The 23149-nt window shown below is 52.2% G+C and overlaps 2 protein-coding genes across 5 annotated transcripts in view; both read right to left on the bottom strand.

Moving 5' to 3' along the window:
* Window positions 1–10255, bottom strand: part of MASP2 (MBL associated serine protease 2) — a 44990-nt gene extending 34735 nt beyond the window's left edge. For 3 of the 4 annotated variants that reach the window (XM_065575277.1, XM_005292837.4, XM_008167235.4), the window contains exon 1: window positions 10137–10248. In XM_065575277.1, coding sequence (XP_065431349.1) covers window positions 10137–10233 — 97 coding nt within the window. In that variant the 5' untranslated portion in view covers window positions 10234–10248. Of the gene's footprint in view, window positions 1–10136 lie in introns of all 4 variants that reach the window. The other variant, XM_065575279.1, reaches the window with a different exon arrangement.
* A 1233-nt stretch (window positions 10256–11488) lies between these two features.
* Window positions 11489–15723, bottom strand: LOC101950687 (somatostatin-2-like). The gene is made up of 2 exons (XM_005292836.3): window positions 15515–15723; window positions 11489–11904 (listed from the first exon to the last, which is right to left on the bottom strand). The coding sequence occupies exons 1-2, from the start codon at window positions 15614–15616 to the stop codon at window positions 11683–11685; spliced, it is 324 nt and encodes a 107-aa protein (XP_005292893.1). The 5' UTR covers window positions 15617–15723; the 3' UTR covers window positions 11489–11682.
* Window positions 15724–23149: the final 7426 nt, after the last annotated feature.

The following is a 23149-nucleotide window of genomic DNA, read 5'->3' on the forward strand; positions in this document are numbered from 1 at the left end:
GAAAGAGATCCCGGGGCTGGGCTGCTCCATACATGAGCAGACAATTGTGATGTAGCCACTTGCGGGTGGTGCGGCTGTTTAAATCTGAGCTGCCCTGTCTCTGTCTGAAGACTGCAAAGGGGCAGTAACTTGCAGGCAGTCTTGCCTTGTGCTCAGAGCAGGGGACTAGGCACCAAGACTTCTCAGGGCCTATTCTTGAACATACCCACTCCATGGCTGCATGAACTTGGATAAGTCACTTCACCTCTCTCATGCGGTTTGGCCAGCTGTAAAATGGGGATAATCAAACTTGCCTGCCACCACAAGTCTGAATTAATCAAAGTCTATAGCACTCCCCCAAGATCACTGCATGAAAGCTGCTATTCATGTTGCAGAAGTGAAAACATATTGTTATAATTCCTATCCTATAAAACAAGACAGACACACATCTGATAATCCCCAGGCCCTCCCCAAGCAGTCACACGCCACAACACACACACGCAGAGTAATCTCACAGTGTACCACACTCTGTGCAATCGGAGATGTGATTGCAGCCCATGTAGACATGCCCTAGCCGGCGGTGTAACAATCAAAGATCAAATCTAGCTCAAGTAACAATTGCAATGAAGTTGCGATGGCATGGGGGGGTGGGCTGCTTGAGTATGTACCCAGGGTCCTGAGCAGACAGAGCTGGCTTGATCTACAGCCAAACTAGCTTGTGTATGCCTACAGGTGCTGCAATCACACCTCTCGATTGCAGTCTGGACATATCCCCAGAGAGAGTGATAAATGACCTTTGTAAGGGGATGTGTGTGTATGCCTGGGAATGAAGAGCTCTGGGATGCTGCTCCACTCTCACCTTCCCCTGCTGTACCCACACACTGCAGCACACATCTATGGGTCACGCCCCATTCAGATTCCTTGGCAATAAAGTGACACTCCCCTCTCCTCTCCAGAAAAGTGAGCAGAAAGGCCAGCAGTGGCATCTCCTGTTTTTCTCCTACCGCCCCATACACCCTCACCCTGCACATGCTACACCGGCACTGAACAGATTTGTGTTATCCTTTCCGGAAGAGCAATCAGGAGGCACTTTCCAGCCTGCTGGCTCCCAGCAGTGGGCAAATTCTTCATTTCACAGACCGAGCCAAATACCACCTGGAAGCAGCGATTTCAAACCAAGAGATAGACACTCACTCCCTGCAGTGTTGGGCCACTAATGTGTGTGCCCATGCCCTTTAGGCAGCTGCAGCTTCCCGCACGCACACCTGCATTGAACCTTCTAGCTGGCTAGCTTTCACCCCGGAGCGGATTTACCTCGGTGAAGAGATTAGCAGCAGCAGAACAGGGAAGAGGGAAAGTTTTCTTAGCACCACAGGCTCGCTCGTGGGCGTTTCTTTGCTCTGGTGGTTTCTGCAGGGACTCCCTGTGCAGAAACTTGTCCTAAAGGGGGGGTGGGGTGTGTGTGCAACCTACAGTACAAAGGAAACAACATGCTATTCCCTCTTCCTCCCCTTTCCATTCCATCACCCCAACGGCTGCCCTTAACTTCTGCCAGATCCACCGGCAAGTGCAGACTGAGGTGTTCAAAGCCACCTAGGGAATTTGGACCTTCAGCTCCCATTAGAATTTAAAACCTCAGCCATAGCTAAACCTACCACCCCTGCTATCCTCATGTAACCTATGGGCCCCAGCCTGCCAAAACAATGGAGACCAGCACCCAGAAAAACAAGTTCTAAACCTCTCCTCCAGGCAACCAAGAAGCTCCCGGACCGTATCTAGATATTACATGCCAGGAGCAGTCAGCTTTCATGGCCACTCATCCTTGGTCTCTCTCTTTCTCAGGCCTGCCTATTAGTACCAGTGGAGAGGACCTTCAGGATTCAGGCGTCCATTTACTGAGCTGGATTGAGACCAACAAATTTATTCCATACAATGGCCAACTTTTATGCCACGACCACCCTGAGAAAGGTTGGAACTAGTCATCTCCAAGTGAAGTGCATCCTGTTTCAATACCAAGCCCCTGAGCCAGCCAGTCCATCTGGCCTCTCCCCGCCATCATCATGTTCGTAATCAGCTACTGTACCGGGACTAGAAGCAAGAAGGCATTGACCCCTTAGATTCTCTTTCCTGAGATTGCCACTTTCAGAGCCAAAATCCCTTATCACAAGAGGAACGAAGAATGATTCATCTCAAGTTTGGGTGCAAGACCTCAGCCACCCCACACTGCGGCGCAAAGGGGGAAGTTTGCAATCAAATATTTCATGTGTTTGTGTGCAAGGTTGCGGGATTATTTAAGTAAATAAATACAGTGAGAAACAGAATGTTGGGCATCATTAAGAAAGGTATAGATAATAAGACAGAAAATATTATATTGCCTCTATATAAATCCATGGTACGCCCACATCTTGAATACTGCATGCAGATGTGGTTGCCCCATCTTAAAAAAGATATATTGGAATTGGAAAAGGTTCAGAAAAGGACAACAAAAGTTATTAGGGGTATGGAACAGCTGCCATATGAGGAGAGATGAATAAGACTGGGCCTTTTCAGCTTAGAAAAGAGACGACTAACGGGGGATATGACTGAGGTCCATAAAATCATGACTGGTGTGGAGAAAGTAAATAAGGAAGTGTTATTTACTCCTTCTCATAACACAAGAACTAGGGGTCACCAAATTAAATTAATAGGCAGCAGGTTTAAAACAAACAAAAGGAAGTATTTTTTGCACACAACCCACAGTCAACTTGTGGAACTCCTTGCCAGAGGATGTTGTGAAGGCCAAGACTATAGCATGGTTCAAAAAAGAACTAGATAAATTCATGGAGGATAGGTCCGTCAATGGCTATTAGCCAGGATGGACAGGGATGGTGTCCCTCTGTTTGCCAGAAGCTGGGAATGGGCGACAAGGAATGGATCACTTGATGATTACCTGTTCTATTCATTCCCTCTGGGGCACCTGGCATTGGCCACTGTCAGAAGACAGGATACTGGGCTAAATGGACCTTTGGTCTGACCCAGTATGGACGTTCTCATGCGCTCTAGCTTCCCCATGCATGGAATGGAGAATAATAAGCCATGTCCATCTCTGTAAAGTTCTTTGAGATGCTAGAGCCATGCAGAGCCCTGTTATCGTTCCTCCTCTCTCAAGTGCTTGCAGCGTATAGTATTTCGCACTGCGGTTTAACTGAAAGCGCAGTACAAGGCACTGTCTGCCCTTTCTCCCCATGCTACAAAAGCAAACCCACCTGTGCTACAATGCCTCATCAATTCTCCCTCCCCCCCGGCCCACTTATATCCCTGAGAGTTTTATCAGGGCTAGGCGAGGCGGTGGAGAAGCTATTGTTTCAGATCTGATTTGAAGTTGCCAAAGGGTCCTTTGCATTCAGGAGTCTCCTATGCTGTACGCTTCTTACCTGAAGCTGCTGCGCTACCTTTATAGTCAAGGCAATATCTTTCATTGAAAGCCCTCTGTCGGGGCTAAGGATGTATTCACAGCCTGCTGTGGCTGGGGGCCTGGTGAATGAAGTAGTTCAGAGGAGTAAGTGAAGACACAGCTTAGGAGCCCACTTCACAAATGAAAGCCTTCGCAGCTCAGATATGAGGTCAGGGAACTGAGAAACTCAACACTATCCATCTAGCTAGAGTGAGTAATAAAGTGAGTGAACAAATGGGTTATTTGACCGTGTTACATTTCCACTTAAATGAGACTGAGTGAGGCAGAAAATTCACTAAGGTCATGTGCAGAAGCAAACACGGCCTCGTGGTTAGAGCAGGAGACTGGGCGGGAGGACTTGTGGGATCTATTCCCAGCTCCGCCAATAACGAGCCTTGTGACTTTAGGCAAGTCACTTCAACTCCATCTCTAAGATCAATGAAATAGGGACAATGGTACCAACGTACCACAGGATGTTGTGAAGCTAAATTCATTAGTGCCTGTAAAGTGCCCTGAAATCCTCAGATGAAGGGTGTCAGATGCAGGTGTCTCATTAATAAATCCAGGCGGTGAGAGCGACCCAAAGACCTCTTGATGCCAACTGGCAGAGGACACAGGTATCCCAGGGGTCATTACAAAGTCTCTAATAAAAGCCTGTGTCATACTGATCCTCTTGACCATTGTGAGATGTACGTACAGATGATATTTAAGGAGTTATGTATCTGTACAAAAAATACCTTCTTAAGGTGTGTGTCTAGGGACTGGTCGGCAGCAAAGGTGAAAAGCTGCAAGGAAGAAATGTTTAACTATCTGTTTACATGTAAATGAAGTATTGTATGGTTCACAATGGGCATCCACTCACAAGTCTGAGCCAAATGCTAATGAAGGATTGTGAAATCTTCAGAGAGAGGAAATTAACAGGAAGAAGTAAATAGCAGGAGTTATCCTGGGTAGGGGTAAGACAATGAACTTTTGAAACATTTGGGGTAAAGATGAAGCCGTAGGTATGATCTGTGAAGATAAGCTGTCAGCAGGCTTGCTCTTGTGAGAAGGGTCGCAACCAAACTGGCTGAAAAGACTGAGGAAAGACCTGGGGGGGGAAGCATCCTGTCAGAGACGGGGGAATATTTGGTTAGTTACAGTAAATTTAAAGTCTAAAAAGCATGTTCTAATTTTGTTTTATATGTAACCATTTGTCTCCAATATTCTCACTCACTATCACTTGACTCCCTGTTCTTTGATAATAAATGTATTCGTGTTTTCGCTGTACATATACCTAAGTGCCGTGCGTTCACTGAAGCTGCAGTATTACTAGTAGCTGCAGTGTACTGTGCCTTTGGGAACAGCAGGCCCAGTAATTCTGTGAGCGCTCAGTGGATAATGGGTTGGACACGACAGGGAACGCTCCAAGGACTCGAGTGTCAGGGGGTTGGCTATCACCAACCTGTGCAGAGAGAGTGAGGCCTGAGGCAGCCTGGAATGCAGGGATTGTGCGGCCAGAGGTTGGTGCAGTCAGGGAACTGACCAACGGCAGACACAGACATGACTTCCTCACACTGAGAGCAGGAGGTGGTGAGGTGCCTCAAAGCCCTGGGTACCCCTGGGAAGTGACGCCGCTCACGGAGTTCAAAAATGGAATCCAGACCTGCTGTAAAGCTGGTTGCCCTTGTTCACTCCAGGTCCTCGCCCACTTCTCTCTGGCTGAACATATCCCCTCACTCTTGTTCCTACTCACTACCAGCCAGCCAGGGCTCTTCTACCACATGCTCATTCCAATATCCAAGGGGAGTGGGAGATTATTTATTCATGGTATGGCAGTTCTGAAAGCCATGTCCTTAGTATGCAGGTGAGTCGCTCCACACAATACCAAAGCTCACCCGCAGATGTAGCAAAGGAAGTGCTAGAAGCCCTGTCACCTGAGCCATCTATGACTAGAGAACAGCATGAGTATCAGTTCTGCACTGCCCAGGGGAGATGGCACTTCTATGGCACTTTCCATTCACGATTCTCAAGGAGCTTTGTCACCACTGATGAATTGAGATCTACAGCCCCCTGTAAAAGCATCAATTTTCAAGAGTGGCCATTGATTTTGGAGAGCAGCTCGAGAAACTTTTGGGCTTGCTTTTCAGAGGGAATGAGTACCCACAGCTCCCATTGGAATCACTGGGAGCTGCAGGTGCCCAGCACCTTTGGTGATGGGGGTAGGGGATGGGGAAAAATACACAGTGGCCACTTCTGAAAAGCTGTGCTTAAGTGACTTGCCCAAGGTCAAATGCGCACATCTATGGCAGATTTAGGAGCAAACACCAGAACTCTGACCTGTAGCTGAGGCATTGGACTAGAAGGCACTTGCTTGGCTCCACTAAACTTTTTTTTCCTGGAATTAGTTGATTACAAGGTGTTAACTATCTTTAGTTAATTGGCAAAGGTTAGTCTGGACATGCCTCAAACCTTGGTGCCCAGGTACGGATTGTGTGTAGTTTAGCATAGACTCCCTGCTAGCATCCACCGAAGCCAGCGAACATGTAAAAACAATGACTTATCCTTCCGATACTAGAGCCTTATCTTCATTGCTAAACAATGGTATATTTTTTACCTCAGGGAAACTAATGTGCATGAGCTAGCCCGAGTTAAAAAACCACAGTGAAGACAAGGCTCTCTTGTTTTACCTCACAGTAAACTAGGCAAGGTCAACCCCAGGTAGGGGTATAGAGCTGCCTAGTTTGCCTCACGGTAAAACTAAAGTGCCTTGTCTTCACTGTGTGGTTTGTTTTTTTGTTTTGTTTATTAGTTTTACCGTGAGGCGAACTAGGCAGCTGTATACCTGTGCCTGGGGTTGACCTTGCCTAGTTTACTGTGAGGTAAAACAAAAGTGCCTTGTCTTCACTGTGGTTTTTACCTCAGGGTAGCTCATGAAGGTGTAAAAATACACCTTTAGCAGTGAAGACAAGATCTGTGGCTATAAATGTGGTCGCTATCATGTTTTCAAGACACCTTTTTCCCTAGGGGTTGACATACCCACAGAAGGCTCCCAGTGCCCATCTAGAAGTCTGGGCACTTTTCACTTAAACAACAACAAACAAAAGCCAATCAGCCACATAGACAACATTCAAAATAAAAACCCACTTAGAACCACTCACAGACCTCCCCGTTCATCGATAACCAGCACATACCACCTCCACCCGGTACCCAAGGCCATTGCCCCTCTCCGATCTCCCAACCTACCCTGAGGAAAACGCAAGAATAAACACAACGTCCACATTGCAAGCACAGATTTCAGTGGCTTCACAGACCTGGAGACTGGAACCCTGTAGCCCAGTGGTTCTCAACCTGCAGCCCAATCAGCACACAGATGCAGCCCAGGTGAGGTGACATCCTCAGGGCCATACAGGTAGCATATGTACTGTGTAGATGTGGCCCACATAATACACAGAAAGCTGCATATGTGGCCCACAATAATTGAGAACCACTTTTCTAGCCACAGCAGAGACAGTGCAAGCTTCAGCCTCAGAGCTCAGCCAGAGTGACTCAACCCAGCCCAGAAAGGCCCATCAGCAGGAGTGAGAGAGGGAGCTCAGCCTCCTGTCCTCAGCACCACTACAGGATTAGGCTGTGACCCATTAACATACTAACCTACAGGCCACTGAACAGTCATATGTTGCAGGGCTTGAGACAATCGCTATTAGGGGTTAGAATGAAACAGATTCCCAGGGAGGCAGGATAGCTCAGTGGTTTGAGCACTGGCCTGCTAAAACCAGGGTTATGAGTTCAATCCTTGAGGGGGCCACTTGGGGATCTGGGGCAAAATCAGTACTTGGTCCTGCTAGTGAAGGCAGGGGGCTGGACTTGATGACCTTTCAAGGTCCCTTCCAGTTCTAGGAGATGGGATATCTCCATTAATTAAATTATTATTATAGATTCTCCCACATCTGCCGGCCAGCTTCTTGCTCTATCCTTTAAAGCACCTAGTGCTGACCACTGCCAGAAAGAAGATTCTATGATTACACCTTTTGGCCCCTACTAAGTTGGGCTGGACTTATACTGGTAAGCAAGGGCAGAAAGGCTCCAGAGTCCGTTGCTGAGTTCCCTAGCACGGATCTGATTTTTTCTTTAGGGAGTGAGGAATAAAACAAGCTCCAAGACTCCAACCGCTCCCAAAAGCCAGACAAACACAGCCAGAAACTTCCATGGCAAACGAGGTGGAAAATGCAGCCTGACAGAGAGCGAAATGGCAGAGATGAGCCTACCCATCTGGGTGCCAGAGTGGCTGTATCACTCATTACGCCGGGAGAGCGGGGGAGTTGGAAGCGTTACCTCGGCTGGAAGAAGAAAACAGGCCGGGGGCTGATTTGACTGAAACGCTGCTGAGAGCAGAAACCTCAGTGCCACTCACGTTCAAAAACCAAAGCAAAGATTCTTATTGAAACAAACCCTCTAATTCAGTGCTTCCCAGCTTCCAATGATGGCCCCTCTGACTGGGTGCGATTGCCTCCCAGCGCTTGGTTCTCTTGGTCCCATCATTCAGACCTGTGCAAAGAGGGTGTGAAGTTCTACCACCAGACAGGCAGTGTGGCCTAGTGAACTGGGAGTCAGGAGACCTGGGCACTATTTCTCTCTCTGCCACTGACTTACTGTGGGACCTTGGGCAAGTCACTTCCCCTCTTTCGGTCTCTATTCCCTTTCCCACATGTTGTGCGTCTCATATATTTAGCCTGTTAGTTCTTTGCAGCTAGGACTGTCACTGGGCATTCACGCAGCATCTAGCACAGGGCAGCCCTGCTCTCAGTTGGGGTCTCTAAGCTTGCCCTTAATGCTACTACTGACAATAACAGCAAATTGAACAACAGCATTTTATAGCCATTCTGCCCGTCTCAGTTACTGCCCAGGTAGAAGCCAGGAGAGAATCAGGTCCCCAGTGTCTGCTTTAGAGGCCAGCATCCATGCTGGACTTACCTCCGCCACTAGGGCCTACCCGCCATTCAGTTGAATACATTGTCTAACCCACCTTCCAATCGCAAGGGGGAGGGTCAAAGCTAAACCAGCTCCTCGGCAGGTGACCATGAGCCCAGGCAGCAGGCCTCACTGGTCTCAGCCAGGCGAACTAGCACAGTGGCCCAGAACAGGAGCAGGAGACAGTCTGGTTAGCCAGCACCTGGGCCTCTCACAGAGCGCAAAGAGGCTCTGGTGAGAACTAGAGCAGGGCGAGAGGTGTAGGATCCTGACCCAAACTTCCCTGAGTTTTGTTTCAGCTTGTTACAGAGATGGAGCCAATTGTGATATTTGGCTTCTGACCCGTGAGTGTCTGGATTGGAGGGCTAGGGGTCAAACTGAATGCAGCACCCATTGTAGCATGGGGCTGGCTCTCTGTACAGGAGTAGAGAGCTCTCTTTATGGCCTATTACAACAATCTGTAACCCACTCACCCCCACTTTTTTCCCCCTATGGTTGCAGAGGTGTTAATGGGTCACTCTACCTTGAATGGTCCCTTACAATAGGGGTAGTCAATAGGCAGCCCATGGGCCAAATCCAGACCGCCACATGCTTTTGAACAGACCCCAAAATCTTTTTATTTATCATCATCATCATCATCATCTTTTCTTTAATTCTTTTCTCTGGAGTCTGGACCTGGACTGTACCTTGACCAAGAAATTTGGACCTTGACAAAAATAATTGATTACCCCGCCTTACAATATGCGCTAACTACATATGCTAAACAATTAGTTCCACTTTGCATTTTGCTGCAATGATGGGAGTACCTTTCCCAGACCTGAAGAAGAGCTCTGAGTGGCTTGTCTCTTACCAACAGAAGTTGGTCCAGTAAAGGTCTTACCTCACCCAATATCCTGGGACCCACGCCGCTACAACCACACTGCACATAGCTCCCTCCTCGGATATTCCTCCTGCGAGGTTACAGCCATTTCTCCCCACATCCCCCAAATGCACTCTGGGCTCACGAGGAGCGTATGAGGGGTAGGCAATTCTGCCCAGGTGTTGGAGCACAGAGTGGGGAGAAAGAAAGGGAAACAAATCGCTCTGCTAAGCTAGTCGCTTTGCTCCTGGATCAAGGCGACTGGAGACGGCAGGGCTACCTGCAGGTCCTGCCCTGACTCCTGGAGGCATCATCTTCACCAAGCACACAAGGCACGATACCCTTCTGAACCGATACACTGGCTGCTACCCCCTAGCTCACAACTGGGGTGCGTGAATCTCTAACATCACCAGACCCTTCCCCCAGTTCCCGATGATAATGGGGTGCTCTCGACACTGTGGCATAACACCCGTCATGCCCCAAGGGCATGGCAAAAGGCGGGGGAAAGAATCATGGTGCCTTGGCCTAACTCCAGCTGCTCCCCCCACTCCACCGGTCCTGGCTGGGGGAGGAATGGCTCGACTCTGTGGCCTCCTCCAGGACAAACCTCAGCAACCCCACCTGATGCTGTCATGGGGCTATTGTGATGCCCTCAGGAGAGACTGCTGTACTTGTGTTTCTTGCAGCCACCTGGGTTGCAGAGGGAATTTTCTCTTTTCTGGGCCAACCCTCAAGGTCTGGTCCCACAGGGGTCAAGGAGGGAGCTAGCTGGCTGGCTGGCTTGGCTGGGATCGGCTCTCCCTCCCACCCCCAACTTCCCTTCTCCAGCAAAGCCAGATCTACTGAGTCTCACTAATGGGGCAATTAGAGTCATGTCCTTCTGGCGTCCCCATTATAACGTGATTAGCCTCCTACCTTGGTATTTCCACTCTCCTTGTTCTTGCTCCAGATGCTCCAAGGCAGCCAGGCTGGGGGCAGTGCCAGCTCTGGGACTAGCAGGGTAAATGCCCATCTGGGCAGAGCCTGGATGAGTCTGGTCCCAGCTGTGTCCCATTAGTGCCTCCTTAGGGCAGAAGCACCATGTGCTGCCTCGCGCTCCCACAAGCAGCAAACCACCACCAGCTGCCCAGATCACTTGTGCCTCTGCACTGCACATGGCCAGCACTGAGCTCAGTAACCCTGCCCCAGCGTCCACTGGGCTCAATGTAAAACTTGGCATGGAGCCTCTCAGGAGAAGCCTGTCTCTGGTTGCTCCAAAATCCTGGTTAGGAGCACGTAGGGGATTTCCCTAGACCATTACCCCTCAGCACACTGTCTTGCCTGAACTGGCCGCCAGTGGTATGAACTTCCTCCCAGCAGTGCCCAGATAGGGCTCCAGCAGGCTGAGCTCTGGGCTTCCTCATGTGTGAAACACCTGTTATCTTTTATGCCTGTTGATAAATTGTATAGTCAGTTGCTTGAGCACACTTTGGTTTGTTATGAAATATACTCAAGAGATCAACTCACCAACATCAGTCCAGTTTATTACTATGATGCAGGAAAAAGGTTTTATATGATCCTAGTCTCCGAAGAGCAGTCCTGTTCAGTCATGTGACATTCACCTTACACAGAAGGCATGCTCCCTTAAGTTATATCCCTTTTCGTATCAGTAAAAGGTGCTATATATGTATGGCATCTGAAACTGGATTTAAGGAATCAGGTTTTCACCTTGTTAGTTGCTGGTATCCTGATGCACCCCTTTATCTTCTGTGATGAACCCAGGTCATGATGCAACCTTATCTTTGTTCTGAGACCTCCAGGTACTAAAGGGCCTGGAGCCATCTCCTGGGCTTGTACCAGGGTACATAGGTTTCTGAGGAGGGTAAATCCCTTTCTGTTGCTGTTAGAAAACATTTATATCTCCTGACACTGACAGTCTTCCTATCTACTTAAGCCAAAGTTTACTTCTGCTAATGCAAAGTGTTATGGGATACTTAGCACAACTCAACAGGATTATAAAAAAAATATAGGCCAATATGGGATATATAATTGCTATATTAATGCTTAATAATATGTATACTTAAATGTTTGGAATATGTATTGTGGGTAGTATTATCAGCATAATATATGTGTATGCTAGTCTGCATATATTAGTCAGCATGTCCTTTTCCCCCCAACACCTTTCAGGCCAGACCTTGACCTTTGCCCACCACCCACCGAGTGTGTCAGAAGGCCCAGACGTGTGTGTGTGCATTTAGCTGCAGCAGGCACAAACAAGCAGACCCATGTTCCCAAGGCGCCTCTCAGCCATGCTTTATTTGTGAATGGAGTAATAAACAAACAGAGCTCAAATCATTTGAGGAAAACAGAAACCATTGACATGTGTAGGCTATTTACAATGCAGGTACAGTTCTTGTGTTCTAAAGGGGACAGGGAACATCTGAGGGGGCCTGGATCCAGGGCTGGTAGTGGGGCTTGGGGGTTAACAGGAAGTGAAGGTTTTCCAGAAGAAGTTTTTACAGGGGGCTTTGCGGTCTCGCTGTGATAGCTGGGCTAACCGCCCCAAAGCCAGCTGCTCCTCCTGCAATTTGCTCTCCGGGGGCTCTTCAAAGTCAGTGGAAGCTGTCTCGCGCCCCGTGTCCATCCCATCCAGGAGACCCACCAGCATCTTCAGGATCATGTCCTTCCGGGCCTTGGTCTGCTCCTGCAAGTGGAAAGCACAAGAGAGGTGATGCCATCTCCATAGGTCACTCTGCAGGTACTGGCCTAATGCTCTCCATTCCTCATCACAGACCCCAGCTCTAACCCTTAGGACACTGGGCAATCCTCTGCGGTGCTAATACCCTCAGAATGGCCAGTTTCATAGTGCTGGATGGGAGTCACTGGGGTCTTCATGATGGTGGTGGTGGGGGGGAGTTGAGGCAGAAAGGTGGGGACATTTGCCAGTCCCAGTTGGCCTCCTCCTCTTTCCTGGTTCACAGCTTTTGGCCCGTGAGCCAGAGGGGAGGGGGACAGCATACACAGGAGGGAGAGCTAGCACAGAGGCTCTGGCATAGAGACTTGGATGGTTCTCTGCAGTGGCAGATTAGACATTGGGCCAACGAGGCCTGAGCCCAGGGGCCCCAGCCAACTGAGGGGCCCTAGAAAAATGGGCACCCCCAGGCCCTGACCTGCTCCACCCACCCAGCACTCCTGTCCCTGTGCCCTGACCCCATTTCCCCAGCAGGAGTGCCAGAGGTGTGGGGGCTCCCCACTTGCTCTGGCCCAGGGACCCACAAATCCCTAATCTGTCTCTGGTTCTCTGCTCAGTGCTCAGAAAGCCTGGGTCTCATCAGAGAGACAGGGGAGGCGGAAGAGGGGGACAAAGCCAGGATCCCAGTTCCCTTGGTTCCCTCTCCCTCACCACAGGCTCCTGGCCTGAGGGATCTCAGCACCTGTACAGCACTTGCTCTGCAGACAGGAGAGAGTTAATCCTCACCCTGTCTCCCAGGGTAACAGGAAACAGTTATTACTACCACCATACAAGAGGGGAAACCGAGGCACAACGGGGCATGACTTGCTCAAGCTCACACAGAAAACCAATGACAGAGCTGAGATTAGAGCTCCGGAATTTCTGGCTCCCAGATCCATACTAGATCATGCCATACTTACCTGGCCAGCTGGGCTGAGACAGCAGCACCTGTGTGTCATTATACTAGTGAACAAACTGGTTCGCTCCGTTACAATCTCCCCTGCTCATCCCACCCTCCCCAAACCCAGATAGCTATAAATCCCCCCGCCCACTGACTCCATTGCCTGGCAGTCACAGCACCCACTTGGGAAGGGCTATGGAGGGGCAATGTGCTGAGAAACGTTATTAGCATGGGGAAACGTCATGCTGCGACTCCTCTGGCCAATCATTGCCAGGAGGACAGAGTTAAGGGTGAAGGAAGGAGGCAGCCATGGGGGCAAGCTGTAGTCCCAAATGGCTGGAAACGCTACTTGTACCAAGGAGATCTGAAACAACCCACATTGCCTGTTTTCAAATAGCCTAGGGTCAGATTCTGATCTCAGTTACACCAGCCTTGATCCGGAGTAACTCAGCTCGGTTTCTTCCTTACCCCCAGAAGAATCTTGCCCCTACGGATTCAGCGTTTGCTCCCCGCCTATGCTCCGGCAGTCCCTAGCCACGAACCGCTGGGCTAGGCTGTCCCCGGGTGCCCAGCGACCACGAACCCCTGGGCTAAGCTGTCCCCGGGAGCCCAGCGGCCACGAACCCCTGGCCTAGGCTCTTCCCAGGGAGCTGCCACATTAATCCTCCTGATTCTTGAAGGAAACCTTTGTGGGTATTGGCCGGGCGCTAATGATTTGCCCTTTAGACAGACGGGGAAACTGAGGCACACCGCTGCCTGCGGCCGTGGCAAGGGCAGAAGCCCCACAGGGCGGGGGGAGGCTGATTTCCCAAATCCTGCCCGTCTGGCAACACCTGGGTCGCCGCTCCCTCGAGTCCTGAGCTGGGAAGCAGCGCTCCAGCCGCCTACTGGGTGTCCCTGCTACCTGGGCACGGGCTGCCTGCCCCATTCGCCTACCCATGAGCCGGGCGGGACAAAGCCCTGGCTCCTTGGGAACCAGCGGAACCAGACAGCGCTGGAAGCCGGCGGCCACTGGCCCCAGCGAGGCGCAGGTGCCAGGGGAAGGGGCCACGGAGCCTCCTTGCTCCAGCCCCGTGCGCTCGCCCCTTGCTCCCACCGCGGTGTCGCGGCCGCCCTCAGGGATGTCCCGCCTGCAAGCTCCGAGCCGCTAGAGCTGGTTATGGTTCGCGCCCCTGGGTCTTACGGCTGCTGGCTGCTCTGCGCCGCTTCCACCGGGACGTGGGGATACCCCGGCCGGTGCTTTCCTGTGCATTGGGGGGGGGTGTGTTTCATAACAGCTTATGTCTCAAACCCGGGGGGGCTGAGCCTGAGAAAGGGATCCGCGTCTTTCTCCTCCAGCCACCAACCCACCCTCCTACCGCTATCTGCTCTCGACCGGACTTTGGAAAGTTATTCACTCTGGATCTCCCTTCCAGCAGCGGCATGGGACCGGCCACTGAGAATCGTTCCTTGCACTCACTTCCACTGAGCCTTCGTGACTGGACTTAGCCGCCTAACCCCGCGCTCTTCCCTTCTCCCTGCGGTTTAGACTTGGGATAAAAACCTGTCGGACACACAAAGGGTTAACCTGTTGTCGTGGCGAGAATCTGCAGAGGATAGCGGCTGTGCTCCCCCACCCCCAAAAGGGTTACGGACGATCTAAGGGCCGCTTGCTAATGGGATGCTGTCCCCCCAGCATCTCACTGTCTCTTGTTCAGTCTCCTCGTTCGCTACTCATGGGACGCGCGCCCCTCTCCAAAGCGCCCCCCAGAGCCCCTCTCCAAAGCGCCCCAGAGCCCCTCTCCAAAGCATTAACCTCGGACGCTGATGGAGAACCACCTCTGAGGCTGAAAAAGCGACACCGGGAACTAGACACAGGTGCCTTTACGGGGTACTCCGGGCCCCTTCCTTCCCCTTTTGTGCTGCCCCCGGTTCCCAGGCTGGGAGGGGAGTCTGCGAGCCGCGTTGCAGGGATGGACGCGCACCGGAGTGAGACTTGCGCAACTAAAGGCTCAGGGCAGCTCTGGAGGCGCACGGGTGCTGGCTGGCGGAGCGCAGGGCTCGGGGCAGAGCTCTGGACACAGTCTGGGAGCACAGGGCAGAAGCTGTTTCGTGGTGAAGTGCCCCCTCCCGTTGGCTGTACCTCCTGGGGTTTATCTATGAGGGGAGCTGACCGGCAGAGGGCTATCGGGACCATTACACTGCTCCAGCTATGCTAGCGTATGTCCCGTGTGGACACTCTATACCGGATCAAAGTGACTCTATTCTGGTGTGATTATTCCGCTTCTTATTTCTTGGTTACCTTCCTTCTTTCCTATTGCGCCGGGTCCTTCCAGCATTCTTCCGCCCCCGGGGTCCTTTCTGGAGCAGGGACAAGAACCCCCTCTAGCCTTCTGTTCTCCTACACGCCCCTTCTTTTCCTGCCCGGCTCCCTCTCGCCGGACTCTCCCAGCCATCTGCCTTTCTCCTCCCGTCCTTCCCCTCTCTCCCGTTCTTCACCGTGCCAGTTTGCGCCTAGCACGGACTCTGCTTTCGCGGCCCCCTCTGCGGTCTGCCTTGACCCCCTCCTCCCAATCAGGGGCCCAGCCGTCTCCATCCCCCAGCGCCGCAGCTCCGGCGGGCCCCGGAGCACAGAGCGCCCACCCGAGTGGCCCCGGCGGTCCCCTCTGCCCTGCCTCCCGCCCCGGGGTGCGCGATCCTCACCCTGCTGTTCGCCACGGCGGCTCTCTCCTCGCCGGGCAAGGCGCTGGCTCTCACGCTCCACACCAGCAGCAGCACGGACACCAGGCTGGCCACCAGCTGCATGATGGATCGGCGGGGACTGCAGCGATGGATCGGGCACGGCTGGGCGGGGGGAGCTGCCTCTGGGCTCTGTTCTGCCACAGACAATGGCTGCAGCCCCTTTTATAGCCCGCTCCCGAGCCCTGCAGGTGACGCAAACAATCCAGTCCCTATCAAAGGCAAATTAGACTCTGGAGGGGTGTCAACACTTGGCTGCTGGAGCGGGGCCCTTCAGCGCCCCGGGGCTTTCCAGGTGCCCCTGCTGCAAAGACCTCTGCGGGGGGAGGGGGGAGCAGGGGGCTGGGACCAAAGTAACCCGCCCTCCCACACCCGCGGGTGCTAGGCACTGTCTGCAGCTGCCACGTCTAGAGGGGCTGCTCCTGGGGTCCTAGACACTGCCTGCCAGAGCAGGCCAATGGCCCCTCCAGTCCTGTAGCCTGTGGCCAGTGCAGAGGAAGGTGTCAAAGCTCCCTCCCCCATAGTTACAGATGGGCCTGGACCTGAATCCAAACAACCGCGAGTTCTTGGGATGTTGGGGTCCGGATCTCTGCAGCTCACCCCTGTGTCTCCCCACAGTGATGCTCACCCGGTTATGCTGAGCTGCTCCCTGCTCCCATTCTAGCACCTCTGGGTTCCAGTTGTCTGGAGACGTCCCCCAGTTCCAGACTGTAGCTTGGCAGAATGGATCCCAGCCCCAGGGTGCTTGGGTTTCATGGTGCTAAAGAGAAAAGCAGAGGCTTAGCTGGGTTGGGCCGACTTGGAGCAGCTGTGCCTAGCAGGGCTTGCTCATGGCATGATGACCCCTGCTTTAGGTTCCTTCTGGGTCCCCCTTTCTCCCCAGCTCTGCCCTGCACAGCCCCTTTTCAAGCAGCCGTTCAGAAGGTTCCTCCTGCCCAGACTGATGTCCCTGTAGTAACAGGCTGTGGCCCAGGAGAAGGTTCTGTAAGGACACTGCAGCCTACCCCCCATTCCCCTGTCACTATGGTGTTATCTGGCCCCTGCCTCCTGGGATCCGAGGACTCAAAGTTCACATCTCTTCTCACCCTGGAACCCACTGCCCTCTCCCCTGGGAATACTCTTAAGGGGAGGCCCAGCATTGCAGCTCAGGTCTCTTCCTCCTTCCAGCACCCCCTGTAGAGCAGGTAAGTTCTCACTTTCCAGATGTGGAGGCACAGAGAGTTGATGTGGCCAAGGGGACACAGTGACTGAATGGCAGAGCTGAGGATAGAACCCAGAAGTCTGTCCCCACCCCACCCTCTCCATCCACTAACAGCCCAAGCACCTCCACTCCTGTTTGAACAAGACCAGACCATAGGGCAGTGGAGCCTTCCCCTAGCACCTGATGCCCAAATATCAACACACGAGTGCTAGAAGAAACCTTTGATAACCTCGCTGAAAGACACAAAGGAAAGGAACTATTCTGTGTGAAACAGATTCTCCCTGGGAGATCCCTAGGCCTAAATTCTAATCAGGAACTACAGCACCCTAACAGGAGTGCTGGTGCAATTTGTATAGTGGGGGTGCTGCTGAGAGCCATTAAACCAAACTGTAAACCCTGTATCTAATGGAAACCACTTCAAGCCAGGGGGGTGCTGCAGCACCCCTAGTTCCTATGTGGCCTGACTGTCTTTCCCACCCTGCCCTGGGATAGCTGGGGAGTTAAGGTCATTGCCAGCTTGTGCACCCTGATCCAGGATGAAACGTCACCTGCTCCCTTCAGGAACGATCGCGCCGATTTATCCAAACCCACCCTGCTGCCCTCCCTAACGCAGTCCATCAAACTCCTCCAGCCCAGTGAGACGCCCTGGGGTGCAGGATGCAGAGCGCACTCACCTACTGAGCCCCAGTTCCTGAGCATGGCATGGGGACCTGCCGGCTGACCCAGAACTGAACTGCTTGGCAGAGGAAGCAAAACCAGGGGATTGCAAATGGGGCCTCAAGAGGAACTGGGGCCTCATCCCATTCCAGTCTGAGATGGGGCTGCGATAACAGACAGGCAGGAGGTGAATCCAAGACAGTCACTTACGAGACAGGACTAACCCAAAGGGCACATTAGCCCAAATGCTAGCCAGACAGCAGTGGAAGCGGACAGCCAATACAGCTGGGTCTCCACTGTGGGGGCCGTCTAGGTGAACCAGACTGTTTGCATGGATACAGCTCTGTGTGGTGCTGTGTCTTACATATGGGCTGTTCCCTGAGACACCACAACAGAGTGAACGGAGTGACAATCCGGCAGCAAAGGGACAGGTGAAGGGGATAAGCGGTGATGTCAGAAAAGAGTTGGAGAGGCAGGGAGATGCCCAGGGAGGCAGAAGCTGTGAAGATGGATTTTCCGCCACCAAGGCCCAGACAATGACCAGCATGGAGGGCAGCCTGAAAGGTGCAGATGTTGAGCAGGTCTGTAGGGTTGGCTCAGACTGCAGCAAGACCAGCAAGAGAGGCTTAAAGGGCAGGAATGCCAGGAAGGAATAGCACCTCAGGGAGCAGGCCCGGGAGACAGCGTCTGCCCAGACGTGACAGCAAAGTCCCTGTCCCCACTCTCAGCTGCCAGGCAGGCTCCAGCCGGAACATTCTATGATGCTTCTCCCAAGAGCTGAGCTTGGTGTCCCTGCTGCTGTGTGAACTGAGGGGACGTGGCCGATGGACACTCACAGGTGGGATGGGTTCAAAACCACTCGGCCCTGGCTCTGAATGGTTCATACAGGCAGCTGCTGTGGGCCCCGCAGGAAGTGACGGAATTAGGTGCTGGTACAAAAGCTGCTGGCTTTTCTCTCGGGCTCCCTGTGCGTGAGAGGCAGTGAGCCTGGCTGGGCAGCGGGATCCAAGCTGGCTGCCTCAGAGGTGGTGATGGGCCACACTACAGCTTCCTTTGCCTGCAGAAATGCCCGTCTCCCACATTACCCAGCAGCTCCCTTCCCTTCTCCACCACAGACTCCCCAGCCAACTCCTCCTCGGCCCTCCGCAAGAAATAACCCTGTGGGGCTTCAGTCTCACTAACTCTGAGGTGGGGATTGGCCCATGAGCCAGGCCGGGTGCCAGCTCAGACCTTTGCTCTGTAATCTTGCTGATCCCTGCCCCCTTCATAAAGACCAGCTGACCTCTGAGGCACTCCCTCCTCCTAGCCCCCTAAGCACCTGTGCAGGGAAAGTCAAGAACTTTTCTGACCGGGAGGGATTAACATGGCCCCTCCATTTTGCCCCGTCACTTCATCTCCCACAGCCCTGACCACACCCATTGGCTTCTCAAATCCCTGCCTTGGCTTCCCCACTGGGGTCACATCAAGGTAAAGCTTCTCCCCAGCTTCTGAGTCCTACATGGCTCCAGTCCCTGGCACCCTCCCTCCCCCACATTGGGGTCTTCTCCTTTCTGCTTCCACCATCTTCTCCTCCTATTCCCTAGCTGGTGCTACTGCTTAGCCTCCCAGTGAGGCTACATCTCCTTGTGCTCCTCTCGCTCTCTCCTCAGGATGCAACTCCTCTTGGAAGCCTGTCAGTGGTAGCACCTCCATAACACTGCGATCTGCCTTGCTGGTGCCTCCCGACTGAGGGGCTGTTCCTTGGCTGGCATGTAGCTCGCAGCCCCTGGTGCTCGCCCTCCACTTCTCACTTACATAATCAATTAGGACTGTGACTGCTGTTGGACGTGGGCCTAGTACGGATGGCCCCGCTCTGGACTGCGACGCAGGCTTTGGGTTCCTGCCTGTGCCAGAAGCTCTCTGTGTGACCTTGGGCAAGTCACTTCATGGTGCTGTACCTCAGTTTCCCATTCTGTAAAAGGGGGATAATGAGCCTTCCTTTGTCTATTTAGCCTGTAAGCTCTTTGAGGCAGGGACTCTCTTCCTATGGGTAAGTGCAGCACCTTGCACAGCAGACCCCCCCTAAGTGCTGCTATAAGAACAATCATAGAGCATTGTGGAGGCAGATTGTCACGTTGAGGGGTGGGGATGTCCCTCCCAGCTGCTTTACTCTGTTGCTTGGATGTGCCTGGTCTCCGGACTATTTCTTGCCTGGCCTTAGACCAGATCACAGTATTTTCTTGCTGCACAAAATGGAGTTGGATCTGGCTCCCAGAGGCCAGAAGCTCAGTTGCAGCTGAAGGAAAGGGTTCAAAGGCCTTAGCTTTCCTTGGTAGCCAGACGCCTCCCCAACATCTCCACGGGGATCTGAGTGCCAAAGAGCAACACAATAAACAAAGCAACAGTCAGCTGATGGCAGCAATCCTCCTCGAGAGGGGAAACCAACTGGCAATTTGCTCACAGGCCTGAAATTGTAACTCATTTATCAAGGCAGTCTCAGAACGGTCCCCTAACACCAGCAGCCCCATCCCTGAGGCACCTCGGTGCAGCATGGCTACACACCAGATGGATGGTTCAGTCACAGCTTTCATTAGCACGAATATAACAAGCCAAGGAAGAGAGAGTATCTGAGTGTGGGTTGGAGCCTGAAGTCCCTGCTCATCTCTGAGCCAAGTCTTAAAGCAGGTGCACAGAGGAAGGAATATCACCAGAACATGGATGCCATGAATTACTGAGTCCTGTGTAGTTCTCCAGGGAGGCTGAGCTGGGAGACAGGTCCTACCTTCTCTGGCCACTGCTCCATAAACCCAGCTGGGATTGAGAGAGGCTGGATGGGGGGTACAGGGGGGTGGTGGCCGCTTGCAGAGGAACGTTCTAAAACATCACAACGTTTAATTTCAACAATGTCATAACTTCAGCGATATCCATACAGTGCGTTGTGGGGGAGTGGGCGCCCGCCCACCATTGTGGCTGCATCAGAGTTTGCCATTTCAGAGTAATGATGTGTTCAGTTCTAAGGCTTTTGTTCAACGATACGAGGTAAAAGTCCAAGGGAAAACAAAACATTTCAAAAACTTTTCCATAGAAAATGTCACCAAAATCAACACGTTCCCATGAAACAATTTCGATTTCAACTACACAGCATCCGCCTGTGGAAACTCATTGATGGATTCTAATTAGGAGGCAGTTCTAGTACTGGGAAACAGTGTGAAGAGGCCTGGGGTGGGGGCTTGGCAATCTGAACGGACTCTCACGGGGGCTGAGACTGCCAGACTCATCTGAGAGATGGCCAGAGACGCTGGGGAATGACCTCTTGTGCCATGAGATTTGTGAGCGGTTCTTTCATACAGCAGATCATGGTCCCCACAGCCCCTTAGTTAAGTTTAATCCCAGAGATCAGACTAGTTGTATCAGCACAAGAGCTCACGTGCCCAAGGACCCTTCCCTAACGAGTTCACACAGTCTGCTCCCAGGGAGAGTCCGGCTCACGCCTCTGGTGGCCCTCTTGGAGTTGAAGTGAGTTAAGAACAGGGACACGTGCGGTGGTGCTGTACCCCGGTGTCTACAGATAGAGCTATAGCCTTGTTCAGCAAATCCCACATAAAGGAGTCCCCGAGAAGCTGAGTCTTCGGCTGCTGTGTACAAATCACACAGAGCCTTTCAGTACCATGGAGAGGGCAGCCTCGCTCTTGTCAAGGAAGTCTCCAGCTGGAGGGAAGCGAGTGCTTATCATTTGCAAGAGCAAGAGGCTATTAAAATTCTATTAGCCGTGCAGCTGGCAGCCCTGAAAGATGGGCCACCTACTTCCATAGCATTTGTGATCATTCCTCCCCCACCAACTTTATCTGCTTCACACATCACTGTCCTATAATTGAGATCCCGGTTTCTAATTCCCCACCTTTTGCATATTTTAAAAGCATTTAACTCCCTCCTATGCAGACAGTCAGAAAAGAGCTTCACCCAAAGTGCCCGGCCTTTAACTCTGGGAAATTTCTCATTGTACTTTTTAATGACATTTTGCCTGAGTCTCTTTGTCTGGGCCCTGGCTGGTTCCTCAGACTTTCCCCTCCTTTCCCTCATCCCTGCAAAGGAAACTGCTTCCCCCAGCAGCTTGGGGGCAGTTGTTATCACTTGTAGATTGTTTGCCTGTGGCCTCCTGGTCTCTGACAAAATTGTCCTCAGCTTGGCAGTCTCGCGCTCTGGCTGGGCTCCATCAATAATCCAGCCAGGCCCTGAGAACATTAGCACGGGCTGAATGAGGTACTCCTGCCAATTAAGTGGCTGAAAGGACATGGGCAAGATATTTTTCATAACGAGGTTGGTTTTTTTCCCCAGAAAAATGTATGAAACTTTTTGGGAACTGAAGAAGTTTCATTGGCAAAGTACAGGGTTAGGCGTCAGCCCCAGGCAAGCAGACTTGACAACAGGCCTCTGGGGCACTGAGGGTGCTGCCTACCAATACCCTCTCATTGTGTTCCTCTGTCCATCTCCACCTGTTGTTTCCTGTCATATTCTTACACTGTGAGCTGTTTGGGGCAGGGCCTGTTTTTTTGTTGTGTTCGTACAGTGCCTAGCACAATGGGGTTCCAGTTCTAAGATTGTGACGGGCCCGGGTGGTACCGCGGTACAAATGGAGACCACCAATAGACTCCGTTCTTAACTCTGCCAACTTCTCTAGCCTTGCGCAAATCACGGAGTTTGGCTGGCCAAGCTTGTCCCAAGTGACTATTGATTTTCAGGGCCCTGCTGGAGACACCTTAAACTGGCCCAGTTTTCAGATGACAGCAGACGCTCAGCACATTAAAACTTCTTAAGTTCAGCACCGGAGATCACTTGTCACTTTTGAAAACCTTGCTCTCGTGTACCCGTGTTTCCCAAGCTGTAGATCAGGGTTAACAGCTGCAGCCCCAGGTGTGGAAGGGATAATCATCGATGAAATTCATGTGCAGCAGCCTAGCTGAAACTCTGTACGCCACGTAAGTCCCATTGTAAGGGCTTGACTAGTGCACAGAACCCGTGTCAGCCCTCTACGCAGGGGCGACTTTCACCCTAACAGTCAAAGTGCTTGGAGCTGCTCAGATGGCACTAGGTACGGCTGTGCAAACTATCCTTCCATTCCCTGGCTGCATTGTTCATGAATGCCAGATTCAGGCAGGGAGCTGTCTCTCTCAGTGTAGAGCACTGAAGCAGTTGAAACTGCCTATAAAGAACAACGGTCTGGCCATTACTGTGGAGATATGTGTAGGGCTCTAGCGGTAGATCACAGGCCACTTGGATTGCAGATGGCCCTATCCTGCCAGGGTGGTAACTGACTTGTAAATTAGGTTATGCTAGTGAGATTAAATCTTTGCAAAGAGCTAAGGAAAAAGGCAATCAGGGCCAGCTGTATGGAGGTGCCTGGAGCATTTCACCTCTAGGGCACGATGCATAGTGGGCAGTAATCTTACACATCACCAAACGGTGGCTGCTCGGGGGCCTTGCTTGACTTTGCGGGCAGACTGAGTCCCCTTCCCCATATATAAGAAAAGCCTCATTGGCATTCTCAGCAGAGATGTGAAGGATTGAATAGGTTATAGGGATTGAACCATCCTCTGCCATGGAGGGTATGGGGTAACTCCAAGGGGGGGGGAGGTGAGGCATGTTAACAGGGAAGCTTGCATTGCCCCCTGTCCAGTCTGTACCTGATCTGTGGACAAAGGGATTTGCAGAGATGTCAATCCAGCACCTTTCCCCAGCACCAACTTCGACTGTAAGCTCCTGGG

Source organism: Chrysemys picta, chromosome 21 (genome assembly GCF_011386835.1).
Source record: "Chrysemys picta bellii isolate R12L10 chromosome 21, ASM1138683v2, whole genome shotgun sequence".
Taxonomy (NCBI): domain Eukaryota; kingdom Metazoa; phylum Chordata; order Testudines; family Emydidae; genus Chrysemys; species Chrysemys picta.